The 19,523-nt window shown below is 36.7% G+C and overlaps 1 protein-coding gene across 4 annotated transcripts in view; it reads right to left on the bottom strand.

The window, feature by feature from the left end:
* The window catches only part of atrnl1 (attractin like 1), a 786,325-nt gene that overhangs the window by 365,009 nt on the left and 401,793 nt on the right, over positions 1–19,523 (bottom strand). For all 4 annotated transcript variants that reach the window (XM_003223502.4, XM_062977302.1, XM_062977301.1 and 1 more), the window contains one exon: positions 4,416–4,494. In XM_003223502.4, coding sequence (XP_003223550.3) covers positions 4,416–4,494 — 79 coding nt within the window. The remainder of the gene's footprint in view (positions 1–4,415; positions 4,495–19,523) is intronic.

Below are 19,523 nucleotides of genomic sequence, written 5' to 3' on the forward strand. Positions count from 1 at the left end.
TCTCCATTTCTAAGCCAAAGAGCCGGCGTTGTCCGTAGACACCTCCAAGGTCATGTGGCCGACATGACTGCATGGAGCACCGTTACCTTCCCGCCGGAGTGGTACCTATTTATCTACTCACATTTGCAGGTTTTTGAACTGCTAGGTTGGCAGGAGCTGGGGCTAACAGCGGGTGCTCATTCTGCTCCGGGGATTTGAACCTGGGACCTTTCGGTCTGCAAGTTCAGCAGCTCAGCACTTTAACACACTGCACCAGCATCAGGGGCTATTTCCACTACTAAATCCTGAAAAACAAATTCTAAAAATTATTTTACTGAACTGTGTGGACAAAGAGCAGACCTTCTTTGGATTGAGAAGTTATCCTGAAACCCTTCAAAAATGCACTGCAGAATGCCAAGAGATCATTAAATTTCTTTGAAGCCGGACCAATGATAAAAGGCAGTTCCGAAATCACATTTAATTTTATATAGAGATAATATATAAGCTGGTGATCTGGTGACTAATGATTAGTATGAATAGACTGTTCTGAAAACCTCAGAAAAATTGGAGTCGCTGGGGAAAAGAAGGACAATAAGAAAAGTGAAAAAGTAAAAAGAAAACTGTAGATTAGAATGAACAAGGCCATATGTATCCCTACATGGCTGAATTCTCATACCTCAACAACACCAGACCTTCAGCCTGTTCCTGTCAGGAAAAAAAAAAGATTGACATGCCTCCCCTAGGAATGATGATTCACCTTTGGAATGAGATAGTACCCACTGCATTTTTATCATTAAAAATACTACACACGTTTTTCAAAACACAAATTAAACTTTTAGCCACTTGGGGCTTGACTTCTGCCCTCCCAGCTTTTGGCATTTTTGCACTCTTTTTACCCATGAAGTGTTCCAGAGACATAAAACTGGCCCAAGAGGTTGCCCATCTCTGCTGTAGATGGAATAACAATTAATACAAGAATATAGGAAGCACTCAATGAAGTAAAAAAGGAGGTGAAGAATAGAACAGAATGCTTCCTAAAAGTTGTCAGAAAGCTATTTTTACTGACTTCAAAAATGTCAGGTCTTCCTCTACCATGACTAAGAATTTAGTATCTATTTTGGAAGGCCCAGGTCAAGGCAACATTTTGCCTCTCATTTTATATAACAGAAGCTAATACAATTACTGAGAAAAACTGTATTCCAATTCCATGAAAATGTATGAATCACGGAGACCAGAAAAAGGAAACGCTTTTACAAACTTCAGCTATTTGCCACATTCTGGAAAATGCATTTATCGATTTCCCATTTATAAATGCATTGATACTTATTACTTCTAATTTCTCCAAACTGCCTATTCCCTGTAATAAACCTATCACACATTAATTATCTATGCAGTTATACATGAAATCAATCAATGGAACTAAACAAACTTGAGGCTACCAATACCTCTTAAGGAAAGAATAACAAGCGTAAACTGTCAATACAAAATTCCATAAGAATAGTATTTACACTCATTGTCTACATTTAAAAAAAATCTGCCTACAAAAGTAAAGAATTGCAGCAGCTATACATTCAGAGCAATTACATGACTACAAGGCAGAAGGTGGGATTATTTCGATCTCATCTGGATGTTTTAAGAATACTTGATTGTAAAAGAACCTTTATAGCAAAGTGGCCTTGCTATTATAACAAGCTCTGCAAAGATAGTTTAAAAACTCACAAACATGTACTTATCCAAACAATAGAAACAGATGTAATGTTTGTAGATGTACATGTTTCAGCATTGGAAAGAAAATAATTTTACACTCTTCGTTTTAAGAAATGTTTATGTTCTGACTGTACAGGTAAAACAAAATAAGACACAGCTGCCAGAAAAGATACTCTTGCAAAGAAATAAAAAAAACCCCACATTCTAGTAAATGATTTGTTTTTCTTTACATTTTACACAATCAGTTTACCTAGCTAATCTAGCACCCAGAATTCAGGCTATGGGGTAGCAGCCTATTGCTCATCTATCTTAGGGCCCTTCCACACAGCTCTATATCCAGACAGAAAATCCCACAATATCTGCTTTGAACTGGGTTATCTGAATCCACACTCAGACAATGTTGGGTTTTCTGCCTTGATATTCTGGCATACAGGGCTGTGTGGAAGGGCTCCTAGTTGTAGCAACCCATGATATCAGAGCATTCGCAGTCAATAGAAGCCAAATTCCTTCGTATACACAAACCCAATATCCACAAGGAGTTGATTCCAAGGTCTGCCATGAACACCTGGAACCATGGATAATAGCACTTATATTTTGACTTGGGGCAGAAGCATGCCATAGAATTACACTGGAGGATATACTGGGCCCCACAAAAACTAGTGTGCCGGAGCAGGGAGAAGAAGAATTTTTTGAGCATGGGGAAGTGAAACTACGGATATTGAATTGTAGTTAAGGGAATTATACAGTATAATTTAGTAGTTTCATACATTAGATGAGCTGTGATAAGAAATGTGACTTACTAAATCTAAAAAAAGTAAAAGTCCACAATATTTTCCCTGATTGCCACCTCATATATATTGGTCTAGTAGCATGTGCAAAATTTTAACCTTGGAAATTCTGTACATGCATTTGAAGTTAGATTTCTGAAGGTTTGACTAATATCTTATCTACAGAGATACAAGTCATTTTCAGTTGAAACAATTCAAATGAGGTATTAAACAAAATCCAAAATAAATTCATTAGAAAACAAAAGTAATTTTTGTGAACATGTTTTCTTAGTTATATTTCACCACATCTCATGAGAAGCTTAGCGTATCTCAGACATGGTATTAACGTACACTTGCATTTTGCCATGTCCACAAAACAATCTATTCAACAGCAACAGTGTACTGCAAGAACTTAAAAATGTAACTTTCTTTTCTCTTATTCTCAAAACCAAAATTATTCGGCTATAGATAGGGAGAAACAAATGGATTCCACTTAAAATGAGGCATGGTAAAAGCAAGGAAGGGAAGGAAAGACACAGACATCAGCTTGGAGGTCTTCCTTCTTCATAGCTATTAAGCCTTTCTGTTGGATGGAGAACTCCTATTTTTTCTTCATATTTTAAGAAAACTATAACATATGTGAATCCCACAAGAGGTCCATTATGATAAACTGTAATATGATAACCACAAGGAAACTGGATACATGCTAGAAGAGCATCAGTCATCTCACTTAAATATTTATTGAAATGATTTTTTCCATGTCAGGAGTGACTTGAGAAACTGCAATTCACTTCTCATGTGAGAGAATAGGCTGTCTGCAAGGACATAGTCGAGGGAACACCCAGATGTTTGATGTTTTACCATCCTGTGGTAGGCTTCTTTCATGTCCCCACATGGGGAGCTAGAGCTAACAGACAGGAGCTTACCCTGCTCCCCAGATTTGAACCACCAACCTTCCGGTCAGCAGTCCTGCTGGCACAAGGGTTTAACCCGGGGGCTCTATTCCAATGCATCACCGGGGGCTCTATTCCAATGATAATAATACAACAGTAATATTTATAATTGCATATAAACAAAACTATGTAACTGCTTCCAAGTAAGAAAAACATTCTTACTGAATACACTCCAATTCTTTTATGCATATTCACTCCAATACCCCAATTCTTCTTTGTTCTTTCCACCCCAGCAAGAGAAACGATGCATACAAGCAAGGAGCCAATACATATTTAGGATTATAGTGCTCAAGTTTCTCTAGCAGAAATTCATCTTGATCGTAACCAGAAAATGATTGATGTATATTTTCCAATCTTAAAAATACTAAAGTTCCATGAATACTACCAGAAAATGTTGGGAAATATAGGATGAGACAATTATAACTCGGGAGAAGCATGAAGAAGATGGAACACTGAACAAAATTCTTATATGTTCATCTTCCTGAGGGTCTTAGGTAGATCTGGCTACACAGAACTAAGGATGTATGTGTTCAACAAGTTTATTTCCTAGCTAAGCAAGAAAAAATTGGCATACATGTATATTAAAGCCCTTTCCTTTCTCCAAGTTGGAAAAACATCCAAAATCTCCATATGCAACTTGAAAAAAGAAAACCAGTTGAAGGCAGTGAATTTAAAAGATAATACACTAGATAAATACTATATCATTTAGGTATAGTTATAACTGATTGAACAAATATAAATATAAAATTAACTCTTAGCCGTATTTTAAGTGTTGCATTTAATTTATAGTTTAAAAGTATTTCTTTATAACAAACTACCCATCTATCCTCAGACAATGAAGTATGGCTATTCTATTTTTCTCATATACAAATGAATGGCCAGAAAGGGAAAAGAGTTAAAGAGATGTGTGACAAGAAGCTTGTACCTGCAATACTCTTATTTCCTCTGCATAAAATGAAATAAAAGAAACCCAGAACACCTATCATAGTAACTCCAATGTTACAGTTACCTCTCTCCGTCGAGAAGCCCAGCAGGTTTGCTTGATTTTCCAGACCACAGCAGCCACCAACAGCAATGACAAGAAACAACTGCAATTGCAAAGCATAAAAAATGAATTAGAGACCAGAGCGTATTATACAACCCTTTCTGAAAAGTATTGACATTTGATGGCATGGAGAAGATAATGCTGGGGGAAATAAATTGAGGGGAAAAACCCTCAAAAATGTCACACACCAAATTTTGTGTCTCTTTTGTCCTATAACAGATGCCAACTTTCCAATACGTATACTGTATAGAGAAGCTGCAAATTTTCTAAGATTTGATGTTTAAGAACATAGAAAAATCAGAGGTTCTTTGTTTAAAGGTTTTTCCATACTGCTTATCGGTCACGACAAACATTTCAGGCAGTATAAGAATAATAACAACTAGAAACAACTTTGCAGTGAACACACATTCAGGAAGAGTAGTCTCTAGAAAACTATGCTGATAAAAATGAACCACTTCATTGTTTTACCATTGAAATGTCAAGTCAATACTCTTGGATGTTTTATTTAGTTATGATGCTTTATACATAGCCTTAGATGGCATTTATTCCAGGCAGTTGACAACATAAATTAAAGTAAAACAAAATATACAACAAAATAGTTAAAACCAATAAAAGAGGGAATACAGCTTTCACTTTCTTAAAATAGGAAGCATTAAAATAATAAAAAAATAACTCAACTCAAGACATAAAATATGACACAATATCTTTGTTACCTTTGTCAGACAAGCTTCCTTACAAAAGGAGTTTCACAAAAGAAAAAGAAAAAGAAAAACTAGTCTCTCTGTTATCTATATATATAAGAGCGATGGCATCACGGCGACCCACAAAACAACAAAACTACAGGCCCCCCAACCTCTAAATTTGACAACACAACCCATCATCCACGCCTCTAGGTTGATACAACAAAAAGAAAAGAAAAATAAAGTTCTAATTAGAGAGAGAGGAATAATTGCTTTTATCCAATTGCTGCCAGTTAGAAGGCTAAGCTCCTCCAACTTGGTCTCCTAGCAACCCAATAAAAAATAATTAAAAACACTAAAAAATAATTAAAAACACTAAAAAATTAATACAATAAAATACTATAACAGAAAATAACTAAAAATAATACAAGAAAATAATAAAATATAATAAAAAGATAACTTACAATAAAATTTATAAAAAAAATACAAATAACGTCAAATAAAAATTACACAATTTTTAACCAATACCATCACCACTTTGCCACAGCAACGCGTGGCCGGGCACAGCTAGTATCATATAGAATGATAGTAGCTCTCTGAAGAAGATCTCAATGTGACAATATTAGTGTTTGGGCAAGTTGATATAGGAGAGGTATATTGTGCTTGGATCCCAAGCCAGAAAGGACTTAAAAACCTCTATAAACCTGTGTAGAAAAGATTGTGGTAACCAGTCTATACAAGAGAATAGATGATAGTGGGTAGATTTTCATCCTCCAAGAACAATCAGTGCATGTATGCAGGTATATCATCTTTTTAAAAGGCATGCTTCAACCAAAGGCTTCCCAGAGAAAACCAGAAATATGACAAAATCAGAAGTATTTCAAATTAGCAAGCCTAATCTTTTCAACAAGACAGGGTTCACAGTACTTGGGAGTAATTTGTTGCAAGTGTTATGTTATGTTAGGCGATCCCTCATAGTTCGAGGATGATGGTCCTCCATTTCTTGGAAGACGCCTGTGCGTGATTTTTTTTAATGTGTGGAGGTGGGTGCACGGCCGGTCAACACACAGTCTTCACAGATTGAGGTCCCAACAGTGGTGTGATTAACACAACAAGAGTGGCTTCTCAGTCTGTTGCAGCCTTCTTCTGCCTTCACAGTCGTTGTAACATGTACCATGTTATCCTCCGCCTGCTCCGCCGTTGAGGTCTTTGGGTCTTCGGATTGTTCTTGGTCTGGCCACTCCTGGGAGTGTGTGACTCCTGTGGTTGTGCCCGCAGGTTCATTGGAACACGCAAGCCCCCTCACCACATCAAGGTGACAATCCATCAAGGGGGATTTGTTGCAAGTAATAGTGTTACATTAGGTTGCTGTGAGTTTTCTAGGCTGTATGACCATGTTCCAGAAGTATTCTTTCCTGACATTATATGTGGACATAATAGGGCTACAATTATATTTTTTATAAAAATACCATCCCATAACTCTAGTTTTGTGAGGGTATTGGAATTAAAATATATAATTACTCATTAATTCAAAAATGTTTTGGGTGATATTGGGCTATTTCAAGCAATCTTTGTATTTTGAAGTTGATTTTTGTACTCCTTCCTCCAGCTCTCAAAATAACATGACAAGAATCCTGCATAGATTACTTAGTTGTATGTGTAACCCCACTGCCTACTTTACTGGGCATGAGCCACACAGAGAGGAGGTTTGTTCCGGCACAATCAGGGCATGGGTGGATGACATTTCCTCTTTTTGCCTGCTAACAAGTGAGGCTGTTACATGGAACTGAAATGAGGATTCTGCTTCTCAATTGACAGAAGAGTCGACCTGTTTCTCTTGGTGTGGCTGATGATCAGTAAATTATATTTGATGGAGTTGGGATGGGCAGTTATGATCATGGTGATAGTGCCACAATTGTGGCTACAGAGGGATCATAATAATAATAATAATAAAACTTTATTTATAACCCGCCACCATCTCCCCGATGGGGACTCGGGGCGGCTTACATGGGGCCATGCCCAGACACCATACAATATAACAAAATAAAACAATATATCATAACACAATATAATAGTACAAAAATAATCATATACATTACAACACAAATCATGAATATGAATTAGTTGTTGTTAACTGCCATCAAGTCAACTTCAACTTATAGTGACTCCATGAATGAGAGACCTCAGTACAAACACCTAATTCCTATTTACAACTCCGTAATAGTGATACTGAATCCAGCCCATATTAATAATATGTTAATAGTTCATTATCTTTTTAAATAGTGCATATTTGCCTAAAGAGTGTTGCAACATCTGAAAATGCTAGAAGATTCAAAACTATCAAATGCACTGAGTTTCTCTATATTTTATTGAACTCTTATCATCAATTCTGTACTAAGCTCCAGTTTCAGTAAACACATGTTATCATGCTTTTGGCTCAAATAATTGTACCTTTGTCCCTTCTATATCTGCTGACCCCATTACCTGTTTGACAGCATCTGTCAAATGTCTATTGCGGTTGTTTAGCTTCAGCAATCACTGCTGGCTGTCTGCCAGTTCACTTAAAAGTTTCCAACCAATAACTGATTCACAGCGTTATCAAACCCACAAAATGTTTAAACTGCAACAGCCATAGAGACAGTGACTTTGGAACTGTAGGAGTTTAAAATTAAAGCATCCTCTGTTCAGGAACTGTTCCCCACTTTTCAGCTGAGCTGAAGTGAAGTAAGGGCTCATAGGGCCAAAGGGATTTCACGTTTTGATTAGCATGGCCATTGATGAACTTTTTCAAGCTTCCTGTTTCCCATTGAAAGTAAATGCAATCCTCACTGTAGTTGAGGATTGCAGAAAATTTCCCCAGAAACAATGTATTTTTGCAAGCTATCCCTGTTTAAATTGCAAAGTGGAAGTCTTGGCCTTGAATGCCCACCATGGCACTATCATAGAGATCCATGAGTCTGAAAATGAGATTTCCCCTCACCATTAGCCTCTATGGGAGTGGAAGATCAATTAAACCCATTCCAGTTAAACTGATGTTAGAAGTGGAGGAATTGTGAAAAGGAGTGACTGTATTTAGGGGCTGCTCTACCCCTTTTCTCCTTGTGATGTGTGTAGGTTCACCCTCTTGCCCAGTTTTCATGCTTTAAATATACTGGACTAAGTAAAATGCCTTACTTGTATTGTCATGAGGACTTCACAATAGGCTAAGGGTGGTGCCTTAAATAGGTCCACATTTGGCCCCCCTTTTGTTGAAAAATGAGAAGCTGGCACTACCCTTGGAAATCAAGCAATAAAGGGTGGGGAAAGTTATTGTCCTTGGGGTTGGTCTCTGGGTCTTCCCCAGCATCAAGGAGCCATGCAGCTTAAGGTCCGACACACTCTGATCACCCTTCCAGTTTAATCCCTTACTTGGGAGCAACCAGCTTTCCTTTAAGGGGATATGGTGATTTCATCAAAAAAGTTGGTGAGGAACAGGCATGTAGCTGGGGGGGGGGGGTCTTGATGGGCTTCAGCCCACCTCCCCGAAATTCTCAGAGTGGTCTGCAAGAAGGCCTTACATTTATTATTTAAACTGTTATGTTTATTCATGTCATGATCTGATCACCATGCTCAATATATCCCATATACATGGGGGTATTGGGATAACAATACAAAAGGTTTGCTAGGGTAGTTCCTCTCCCACCCAGACTCAGCCCCCCCCCTCCAAGCAAAATCCCAGCATCCCCTGAATCAAAATCCTGGCTACGAGTCTGGTGAGGAGGTTTAGTAGGGGCTACTGTCCCAGCGATTCCCACACCAGTCTTTGCATATCATTTAGAAACAATTAAATAAATAACATTAATAAAGTTGCCCTTATTTTTTTGGTGAGTACAAAAAATACAATAGCAAGGGCAACTTTTTCTCTGTTACAAAGAGAAAAAATGCTAGATCTGTTTTATTACCTGCATTTCTCAATACCTTACTGCTGTAGCTATGAGGACTGCAATGATCAGCTGTGCTTCAAAATTTGCCACAGCAGTTCTGTCAGATCATACATAAAACTCAGGCCCTATTTTACTGAGTTCATTAGTATTCCCAATTGGCTGTGAAAGAATGGCAGATCTATTAGCAATTAGAAAACCACAGATATTGTGGTTTTATGGCATGGAGGTATCATTTTCAATGTTTTCTTAACAGGCTTGAGAGATAGGGAAGCAGAGGAAATTAGAAATCTTTATCAATAACTGAAATTTCTTAGTATCTAAGCCGCTCAGGTCTGCAGCAATCCCAATGTATTTCCACCAGTATTCTAATTCACAGATGTAAGTTTTCTTTGCAAGTTAACTTTAGGCAGTTTTTCAGAGAAATCTTGGGGAAAACAAACTAAATATGAAGCAAATTAAGGTAAGTTTACTTACCATCAAAATTGTAAGTGTTTCTTTTAAAAATGGCTACTAGAGAAAGTCACTAAATTCAATGGTTGAGAATGTTTATGGGCTGTAGACTTTGAGATTACTACTATTGAATAGATGCTATTGGATTCCACATCACTGACATATTTGAAAATGTAGGAAAATATCAAATGGTAGAATTAAGTTTGCATTAATATAAAAATAGACATGATTACTACATTGCTAGGTTCCCTGTGGTTTTTATGCTTTTGAATTCCTATGGTTGCAGAGAATTCAGCAGTTTCTGATGGTCGACATATTAATTTTCTTGATGGCTTGGGTTGGTAAATCAAGCAGTAAGAGCTTCTTCAGTATGTGAAATGCTGTGAACAGCATTTAAAAGAAAATTGTTCTGTTATGCTTCTGTAGAGAACAGCACTTCAACAAACCTAATTTTATTCTTGAATTACTGAAAGTGAGTTGTGAAGAGCAGGAAGGCAAATTTGGGTGTGTGTCAAAATCATTGCAAGTTCCCCATTTATTCACATCAATGTAGTTTGTATTTTGGGAACAGGACACTTAGGAAAAGAGTTGGTATTCACCCATCTCTGTAAATTAGTCTGCAACTTTTAATATGTTGTGTTCTAATACTATTGTGATTATTTCCATTATGTACTGCAATTCTGGACTTCCTTGCCTTGTGGATTGCAGTCTCTGATAATTTAAGTGTAGAGATCTCTTCAATGGGGCTTAATCTGAGCTATGAGCTTGAAATTTTTGTACTGTCATTAGCATCATTGCATTAAGGCTGAATTGAAATACCAATACTGCAGTACCTATTAGGCAGAGAACTATAGCTGCCCAGATAACATATTTTGGATATACTGAATAAGCAGCAAAGAATAATTTCTTTAATCTGCTATTTTATCAGTAATATGGGAATTGCTATTTTCTCATGGGCCCAAATAGCCTGGTTGGGTTTGGATGTTATGCTCCTTGATCTGAATAACTGAGGGACTTGATTTTGTACCCATCTCATACAGCAAAATGATCGGAATTCTGCAGGTAGTGTCATAATTTTACACAGTGAGATAACTGTAATAACCTTTTACGAAAATGCTTTTATTGAAAGTGCTAAAGATTGTTCCTCTAGAACAGTGGTTCTCAATTTGTGAGTCCCAGGTGTTTTGTCCTACAACTCCCAGAAATCCCAACCAGTTTACCAGCTGTTAGGATTTCTGGGAGTTGAAAGCCAAAATATCTGGGGACCCTCAGGTTGAGAATCACTGCTCTAGAAGATTCAGAAAAAGATTCAGGAAGTCCTAGGGAAAAGAAGAATTAAGAATAGAGGAAATTTATCACATGGATCTGTTGCTGGAAAATATAATCCAGCAGAAGAACAGCAGAAGAACACAGATAAACTGGGATTGGGGAGCAACTGTAGAACAATGTAAAGGCAGAAAGAATGAATCATGTAACAGAATATACAATATATAATACTGCATGTTATAATTTGTGGTTTGCTGTAATGAACCTCTTTGCACTTTTTTTCATAGGTTTATTTTTGTTCACACAGTGCTAGACACTGAGATAATTAAATGAAAGTTTTCCTTACACCGTTCCTTATCTCTTAGTTCTTTTCTTCATCCTTCCATTCTTTCTACTGAATTACATATTTTGAGGGTATTGATGCTTGAATTCAGAAGATACTAGAAAGATTCAGACACATTTCCATCTTTGTTTTTGTTTTAAACTACTCAGAGGTAAGTCTCATTGAGCTAAATAAGCAAGATACATATATTCCAGCACTGATCTTTGAAGTTGATGTTTATTTGATTGGATGTGGGAAGACAGACAATATAAAATGATAGAGTAGTGCAGAACTTTTCTACAAAAGTTTGTAATTTTCTTTGCATATGTTATGAACTGAAAAAATTAGTAATTTTCTCCTAACTTAAGTCTTACAGCAAAATCAACACAGTAACACTATGTGAAACAATAAAAATGAAAAATTATTTTACTATTCACTTTTAATTCTAAATTAGCTCTTTCCATTCATATTGTATTATCTTTGTATGTGATAAATCAAAATGTATTTCCTGAATAGATGTAATACTGCAAGCCCATGTCTAAGCATTCTGAAGCATCACTGAAGTCAATGAGATATAAAAAAAATTGGAAAAACCAACATCCACAAAGACATTGAGATCAGCTTCCTTTAACAGCAGCAATAGTGGAAGTTGATATTGCTGAAGTATTTCTTATAGACAATTACACTGATACTTTAACTAACTCTTAGCAATTCTGTGCAGAAGATGATATGGGCAAACCACTGATATCTCAAAAATCTAATGAACAGATAATCCAAAATGAACCAGATGATAAGAGCTGGAAGATGAGACCCACAGTTTGGATAGAATTCAATCAGCTAGTGGGGAAGAGCAAAATATGAGTGGCACTGTGTGTGATAACTGGATTGAAAACTGGATTCAAGTCAAAAGGATACTAGGCTGCTGACATGCTTCAATGTGGAAAACATGTCTGAAACTGCAGAACACAAATAATAGCAAGATGAGATGTGAGGATCATCAAGAAGAGAAAGCTAGAAGTCATCAAGCAAGAAATGGAATACACATTGTTATACTTGGTAGAGGTGTGCAATTTGGCCAAAAGGCGTGCCATTTTAGGGTCCATTTTAAACTAACCCCTCATTCTGTTTATTGGGAAGTTACTCAAATTGGGAGAAGTTTTGTCGTTTTCATTCGGCAAAGATTTGGCCCATTGGTTACAATGGAAAACTTTAAAGGCTTAATCCTCAGTTATTTTAATGCCTATCTGCATGAAACCTACCTCAATTTTAGATCGCATTTGCAACCACAGGCCTGCCAAGTTTCAGAACAATTCACCAATCAACTGATTTTTTAGAATTATTTTAAGTTTTTACCATAACATTTTTTAAAATAAGACAAACCACAAAAGAGGGTTCTGGGAATTGTAGTCGTTGGTTGTGTCCATTCTCAGCCAATCAGAGCATGGACACAACCAGAACTTTTATTAGCTGAGAAGCACAGAGAGAGAAAAACTTCTACTCCTTTCATACTCCAAGAAGAACTCAGAGACTTTTCAACGCCTGCTGCATGCATGTGCTGCTGGGAAAGTGAGTTCCCAGCAGGGCTCTGTCTGCAGGAGGAGCCTAGGGAACTTTTCTGCTGCCGCGGAGGGAGAAAAGGTGCTGCAGGACCTTCTCCAGGAGAACCGCAGCAGACCCCTGCCTCAGGTATAATGCAGACTTAACTCCATCCTCTCCAGCAGCTGATAAATCTGCCTCTCTTGATCAAATATTACAAATCATTTCAGTCAAACTGATTCGGGCCCAAACCTAATATTTGGTGTGACTGAACTCAAGTGATCTGGAATTGGATATTTTGAATTAGGTAAATGTAAACTGTTTACTTTAGGAATGATAAGCTAAGAAACGATGAGGTATGATGTAACAAAAACAGTTGTAATCTATAATGAAATGATAGTATCTAACCAAATGTCATTACTCCTGCAGGAAAAACCTTAAAAATATTTTAAAATCTGAGATCTGAATATGGCTATTAATAACAGAATTTCTTGGAAATCTCCATCCAAAGAGCTATCATAAAGTGAAGAAGTAAAGTTGACAGCACATAACAACAGCAACAACAAAGGAGTTTCTAGACACCTGATCCATGAAATGTTTGTACAAAAGTAAGGTAAACATGAATGCTATGTAGAAATAATACCAATTATGGAGAAGGACTGATCATTTAATCTATATATATAAAAGAGTGATGGAATCCTGGCGACCGACAAAACAACAAAACTAAAGGCCCCCCAACTTCGAAATTTGACAACACAACCCATCATCCACGCCTCCAGGTTGATATAACAAAAAGAAAAGAAAAATAAAGTCCTAATTAGAGGGAGAGGAATAATTGTTTTTATCCAATTGCTGCCAGTTAGAAGGCTAAGCTCTGCCCACTTGGTCTCCTAGCCACCCACTCAGCCCAGGGGACAGGCAGAGTTAGGCCTCACTTAGGCAGCTTCTGCCAACCCTAAAGTTCAAAAACATGCAAATGAGAGTACATGAATAGGTACTGCTCCTGCGGGAAGGTAACGGCGCTCCATGCAGTCATGCCGACCACATGACCTTGGAGGAGTCTACGGACAACGGCAGCTCTTCGGATTAGAAATGGAGACCCCCAAAGTCAGACACGACTGAACTTAATGTCAGGGGAAAACCTTTACCCTTTACCTAACTACCACCAATTCCTCAATACTTTATTTCCCATACCACCATACTTTGCCACAGCAACGCGTGGCCGGGCACAGCTAGTTTAGTGATAACTTGCCTCAAGGTACAAAAGTGCCCTCAAGCTACAAAAGTGAACAAGATGGGAATAACTTATTCTCCATTGAAATCGAGAGTTATTCTCCCATTGGCTCAAGAGAGATAAAGAGCATGCACATGCACATGTACTATTCGGTGCCCAAAACTGCTATTTCCCAATCAAAAGCAGGAAGTCCTGTCATGAGTTTACCTTTTTAATCCTTTCTGCATTCATTCAAAGCATTTCATAATGCATTAACATGCAGAAAATTCAGCTCTAGAATGCTAATGAAAAAGGCCAAAATATAGATACCATTATGTTCATTACTATATTTTCTTAGCAATTAACATGGATACTATTCTATTCCTCAATGCAGTAGTTGTTATTAATCAATTGCCCATTGCAACTTGATTAGTATGAATGTTTAATCATGTCAATTTAAAATATCTCTGAATACACAAAGGGCCCCATTATGGATGTGAATTTTTTTTTCATTCCAAAGTGTTGCAGAGGACTTATTCTGCAGGGAAAAACTCATATTTGAGCAAAACCATACTTTCTGTGCTGAAAACAGGTTTTTGCACACACAGATAATATTTTTCTCCATGGAATAATTCCTCTGCAACCTTTTGGAGCATTTGAATATGGGGAGAAAAATGTGAAGGAATATTTGATCCCCCCCCCCCCCAAAATTACAAAGGAAACTACCCTAATTACTCAACCTTGTATGCAATGATGTATTAGTAAAAGATTTCCATCCCTGGCCATATCTAATTATTCCTTCCAAATAAAGTAGACTCATTTGATCTCTGAAGACTTAGTGAGCCAACATTTATATACATGATTTACTGGAAAAGTCCTAGTTGGGATCGATCACTGTATTTAAATCACAGCATACATTTCAATAATAAGGAACAGTGACTATAAATTAGGAAAGAGCAGATGAAATACTAGCAAATTTCAATGCTTTTATATACTGTTAACATAAAAAAAGAATATGGAGTATTTTTTTCTCACTATAAATGGTTACCTCTATTTTTTATACCAAAATGAAACAAACACCTAAATGTTTTATATTAGTTTTTCTCTAGACAAACTAATATAAACTAGAAAAATGTATGCTTATTATATAGGGACAAAGACAAAGATGCTACTAAAAATAAAGTTAATGCGAAGTGCTATCACAGTATGTAGTGAAATTGAGTAATATAAGAGCTATTAAAGTTCCAGTTTATCTGCACATAATTCTTTGAGGGGATTGCTGTTATGAGAAACACACCACAAATTTAGGTTAGCCCGAAAGACATACAACAACCCCCCAATTTAGGTTACGTTTGCATACTGTTGCTGGTTTCAGTTCCACACTGTTTTGAACAGTAACATATGTCATCACTAAAAAGGTCTTTAATATAGAGTATAGTGTGATAAAATATTGTTATCTAATTTATTCTAGCTATTAAAGAAACTCCTTAATCTGCCTGTAGCTTGCATGCATGTGCAGATTCTCTTTTGGCCCACAAACCTAATTGATTTTTCTTTGTTTCATGCTTGCATTATCTTACACTGGGAAAGTGTAGAATCTTGGAAAACTCAATAGTTGTGACATGTAGGGTGTGTCAATCATAGCTTCTTCTTGTTGATTGGAAAAGGGATTATGCCAATGCCGATGTGCAAAGTACTGGGAGATCTGCTCCCAAGCACAAAATAATCTCATGGCTGAGGAAAAATGCTGCTGCTTTGATGGCCGAAACAATAAACAAAGCCTTAAATCATTTCCAACTGCTTAAAAGTCTGCTCCTTTCAAGAGTACATGAGGTTCCACATGCCAGCTCCATATATATATATCCCCTTACAGGTCTTGATGTAGCTGACAAACAGCTGGTTAAAACCATGCCTTTCAATATAGCAGAATTGTAAATTTAGAGAACTACTTGCTTTTATAACCAGAGAAATAAAATTAAGGACAAATATCATTTTTGCTATGCTCATTAAAAAGGAAAACAATGCACACCATCAACTAATATATATTGCATCTCAAGTGCAGAACTTTCAAAGTAGGCAATAATGCCAAGAATCCTTCTATCAGTACAGGGTTTGCAATCCAAGAAAGTAACTTCCAAAACTTTTCTAAAGTGATGGAGAGGTACTGAATAAGGCAACACATAGATTACTAAATTTTCACAGTTTAACCTCCATTCCTGATTACATTTATGATATCATTTTTGGAAAACACATCAAATTCAGTACTTCCGATTTTTTATTATTTTTCTTTTACATAATTATTCCATTAAATTTATTAAAATGTATGTGTGTGTGAGTGAATGATATAATTAATTTAGCAAATATAACACTATAAGCAAAACTGACCAAGGCATTCACTACATCTTTTGCATCAGCTAGCACACATTTTTGAAATACCTTTTTAAATGCACACTTCTAGCATATCAAAGGAGGAGTTTAATTTCAGATTAGTGATATATCTGACTCAATGTCAATTCTGCATGATGAAAATATATTGACATAGTTGCAATTTTTAAAATTTTGAACACATTTGGTAATGAATAATATTCAGAACAAATATTCATTCTGAAATGCTTAGCTTCCAAGCATTCAAATGTGTCATTGCCCTATTTTGTTTTCAGTCATACACACAGATAATATGGCACCTGGAAGCAAAGATAATGGCATTGAAACTATGCCCTTCTCTTATCACTCTAAGGACATCAATCCTCACCATAACAGGAGCAGCTCAGGCTCTCATGAGTATCACTGACTTATAATAGCCACATAGTTTTATTATCAATCATAGAAGAGACTCTACAGTTTGAAAATAAATACAAAATAAATATATATAAGATAACAAATAGAAAAGAATCCACACCCAGAACCTCAAGGCAAGCACACTGGCTTCTGTGAATCAGAGACCAAGAGTTTAAAGCACTTGGCAAAAGAGTTCTCAATCTGTCCTGCCCCTCAGGTAGCTCTCCTGGATCTGAGCCTTAGTGTTAGATGAAAAATAGGCTTTTGGGAATATTTAATTTGGTGTCTTCGTCTGTCTTTTAAGCTTTCTTTTGTTGTATTATATCAATCTATAATGTTTCTGTTTTGTTTTTGTTTTTTTCCAAATAATTTTTATTATAAGAATAAGATAGTATTTTTTAAATAAAATTGAATAATAAAAATGAGAAAAAATGTATAAAGAGGAAAAGCGGAAAAAGAAATAGAAGAGGAAAAGTAAATAAAAAAGGATTAACTTCCAGTCTTTTCCGTGGTTATTCCACTTCGTTGTGTTCTCTAATTTTGCTTTATCACTATTGCCTCTTCATATCTCATCTTCTAGGGGGCGTGTTTTACTTCAATAGGTTTCTATTTTGTTTTGATGTTTTGTAAATGTTTAAGGAGGCTGAATATTGGTATACTGGTAGGGAGTATTCTGGGTATTACTTCTTTTTAAAAAATTAACAGAGAGATACACAGTAGGATCAACTATAACTGAATCTCAATCTTTCCCATTGCAATTTTTTTTTGCTTTGTTTACTGAGAATAAACTGCTACAACCTGACTACCTGACATAGAAAGTCTTACGTTTTTCCAGCCCTCCATTCCAGTTAGACAGAGGATGAGGAAGGGAAAGTAGGCTGGGTGGGTATAAAAAGACTTTGTAAAAAGTTTCTTTTTCAGAGGCTTTGTTAACAGAGGTCTGCCTGTATCTGGGTAGTAGTATATATTATATAAATGCTTAACATAAATAGGTAAACAAAATCTAGCTGACTGAATATACAATGAGGTAAGACACAGTGATGACGATATTCCAATTATGTTGACAGAGTGTAGTTTGCAAATGTAAAAAGAATACAAGACTTCAAAGATCAGCAAGAGTGGAATGGAAGGAACTGGCTGATTATGAACATGTTGTTGTCCTTCAACACATGTTATGAGCTCCCAAATATGTTGCTTTTCTATTTGAAGTACAACTTCAATGAATATAATTCTGATCCAGGAAATTGGGGTGGGGCAGCTAATTATCATCACCTTATCATAATGTTTCCAAAGTCCTATGAAAACTTAAACAAAAATCTGTATGGTCCATTGCAAAAAAAAAAAAAAAAAAGCCTAGCCCACCCCTCCTTCTTTCCTTCCTGTGATGGAGTGAAGAACACTAAGCGACAAAGGCATCAACATTAAACCTTTTACTACCAAGAGTGATACAGTTGAGGTTCTCACAAAACTGTCATCTGGTAGCAGGTTAGTGTCAATCGATACAGTTTATCACCTCAAATGCCTTAAAAATCCTGCACACATGCCAGGCCCAAGGCCAAACTTTCAGGAAAAGAACAAGTGATAATACTGCTTCTTCTCCACTCTAGGCATATATAAAACATGTAGAGAATGATGCAGATAATGATTTCAAGTTGGCTGACTTCCATTAAACTAGCACTGAGCATCTCAAGACACTACCATACCATAAGCAAACTAAACACTATATGTCTGCTTGTGTTCACAAATTACACCAGGAATTATGAAGGCTATAGTATGCATGGAGCCCCAGTGGCGAAGTGTGTTAAAGCACTGAGCTGGAGACCGAAAGGTCCCAGGTTCAATCCCCGGGAGTGGCGTGAGCGGCCGCTGTTGCTCCAGCTCCTGCCAACCTAGCAGGAAACATGGCAATGTGAGTAGATCCCGCTCTGGCGGGAAGGTAACAGCGCTCCATGCAGTCATGCCGGCCACATGACCTTGGAGGTGTCTACGGACAACGCTGGCCCTTCGGCTTAGAAATGGGGATGAGCACCAACCCCCAGAGTCAGACATGACTGGACTTAACGTCAGGGGTAAACCTTTACCTTTACTATAGTGTGCTGAGCTTGATTTGGCATTAACTTAAAGCATGCACATTTTTCTCAAACAACACCGATAGGAAAAGGCATCAGTTTTTCCTTCTGGAGAAAAGATAAAAGAGTTTGTGATAACTGGCTATCCTGCTTCATCATCATCATCATCATCATCACCATCATCATCTTATTATTATTATTATTATTATTATTATTATTATTATTATTATCTTTTCTCAAAAATTGGGACTGAAAACAGCTTACTATTTAAAACAAGTAAAAAATCATGGAAGATAAAAGTACAAAGACATGCAAAAAGTACACAACCCTACACTTATTTTGTAATACAAGAGCTAAATGGAGGTACATAATACAATACACACACAGAGAATTACAAGATGGATAAGGGACACAAAACACACACACATACACAAACACCTTTGAAAAATACAATTTTTGTGGATTCGATTTTTGGAGATTTAATTATTCATGGATATGATTAAAATGTTATCTCTAGCAATTTCTGGGTCCTCCAATATGAGTCTAGAATAAGCTTCCTTCCTAGAAAAGTGTTCTGTTGGGTTACAAACAATAGCACTTTCCCCATTCACAGTCTTTCATTTTCAAGAAGAGCTTGTGCCCCTAACCCCAGTAAATGTGGAGAGATGACTGTGTCAATTACACCTTCACTGTTCTGGCTTTGATTTTCATATTTGGGGCAGATAATCACTATGCTGTCACATTGATTTTCAGGTAATATTTAAATACTAATTTTATTTGTACGCCACTTTTCTTCCAGAGTGGGACACAAGACAGATTCCAAAAAGAGTCCGTT

The sequence above is a fragment of the Anolis carolinensis genome, chromosome 3 (genome assembly GCF_035594765.1).
Source record: "Anolis carolinensis isolate JA03-04 chromosome 3, rAnoCar3.1.pri, whole genome shotgun sequence".
NCBI classification, from domain to species: Eukaryota; Metazoa; Chordata; class Lepidosauria; order Squamata; family Dactyloidae; genus Anolis; species Anolis carolinensis.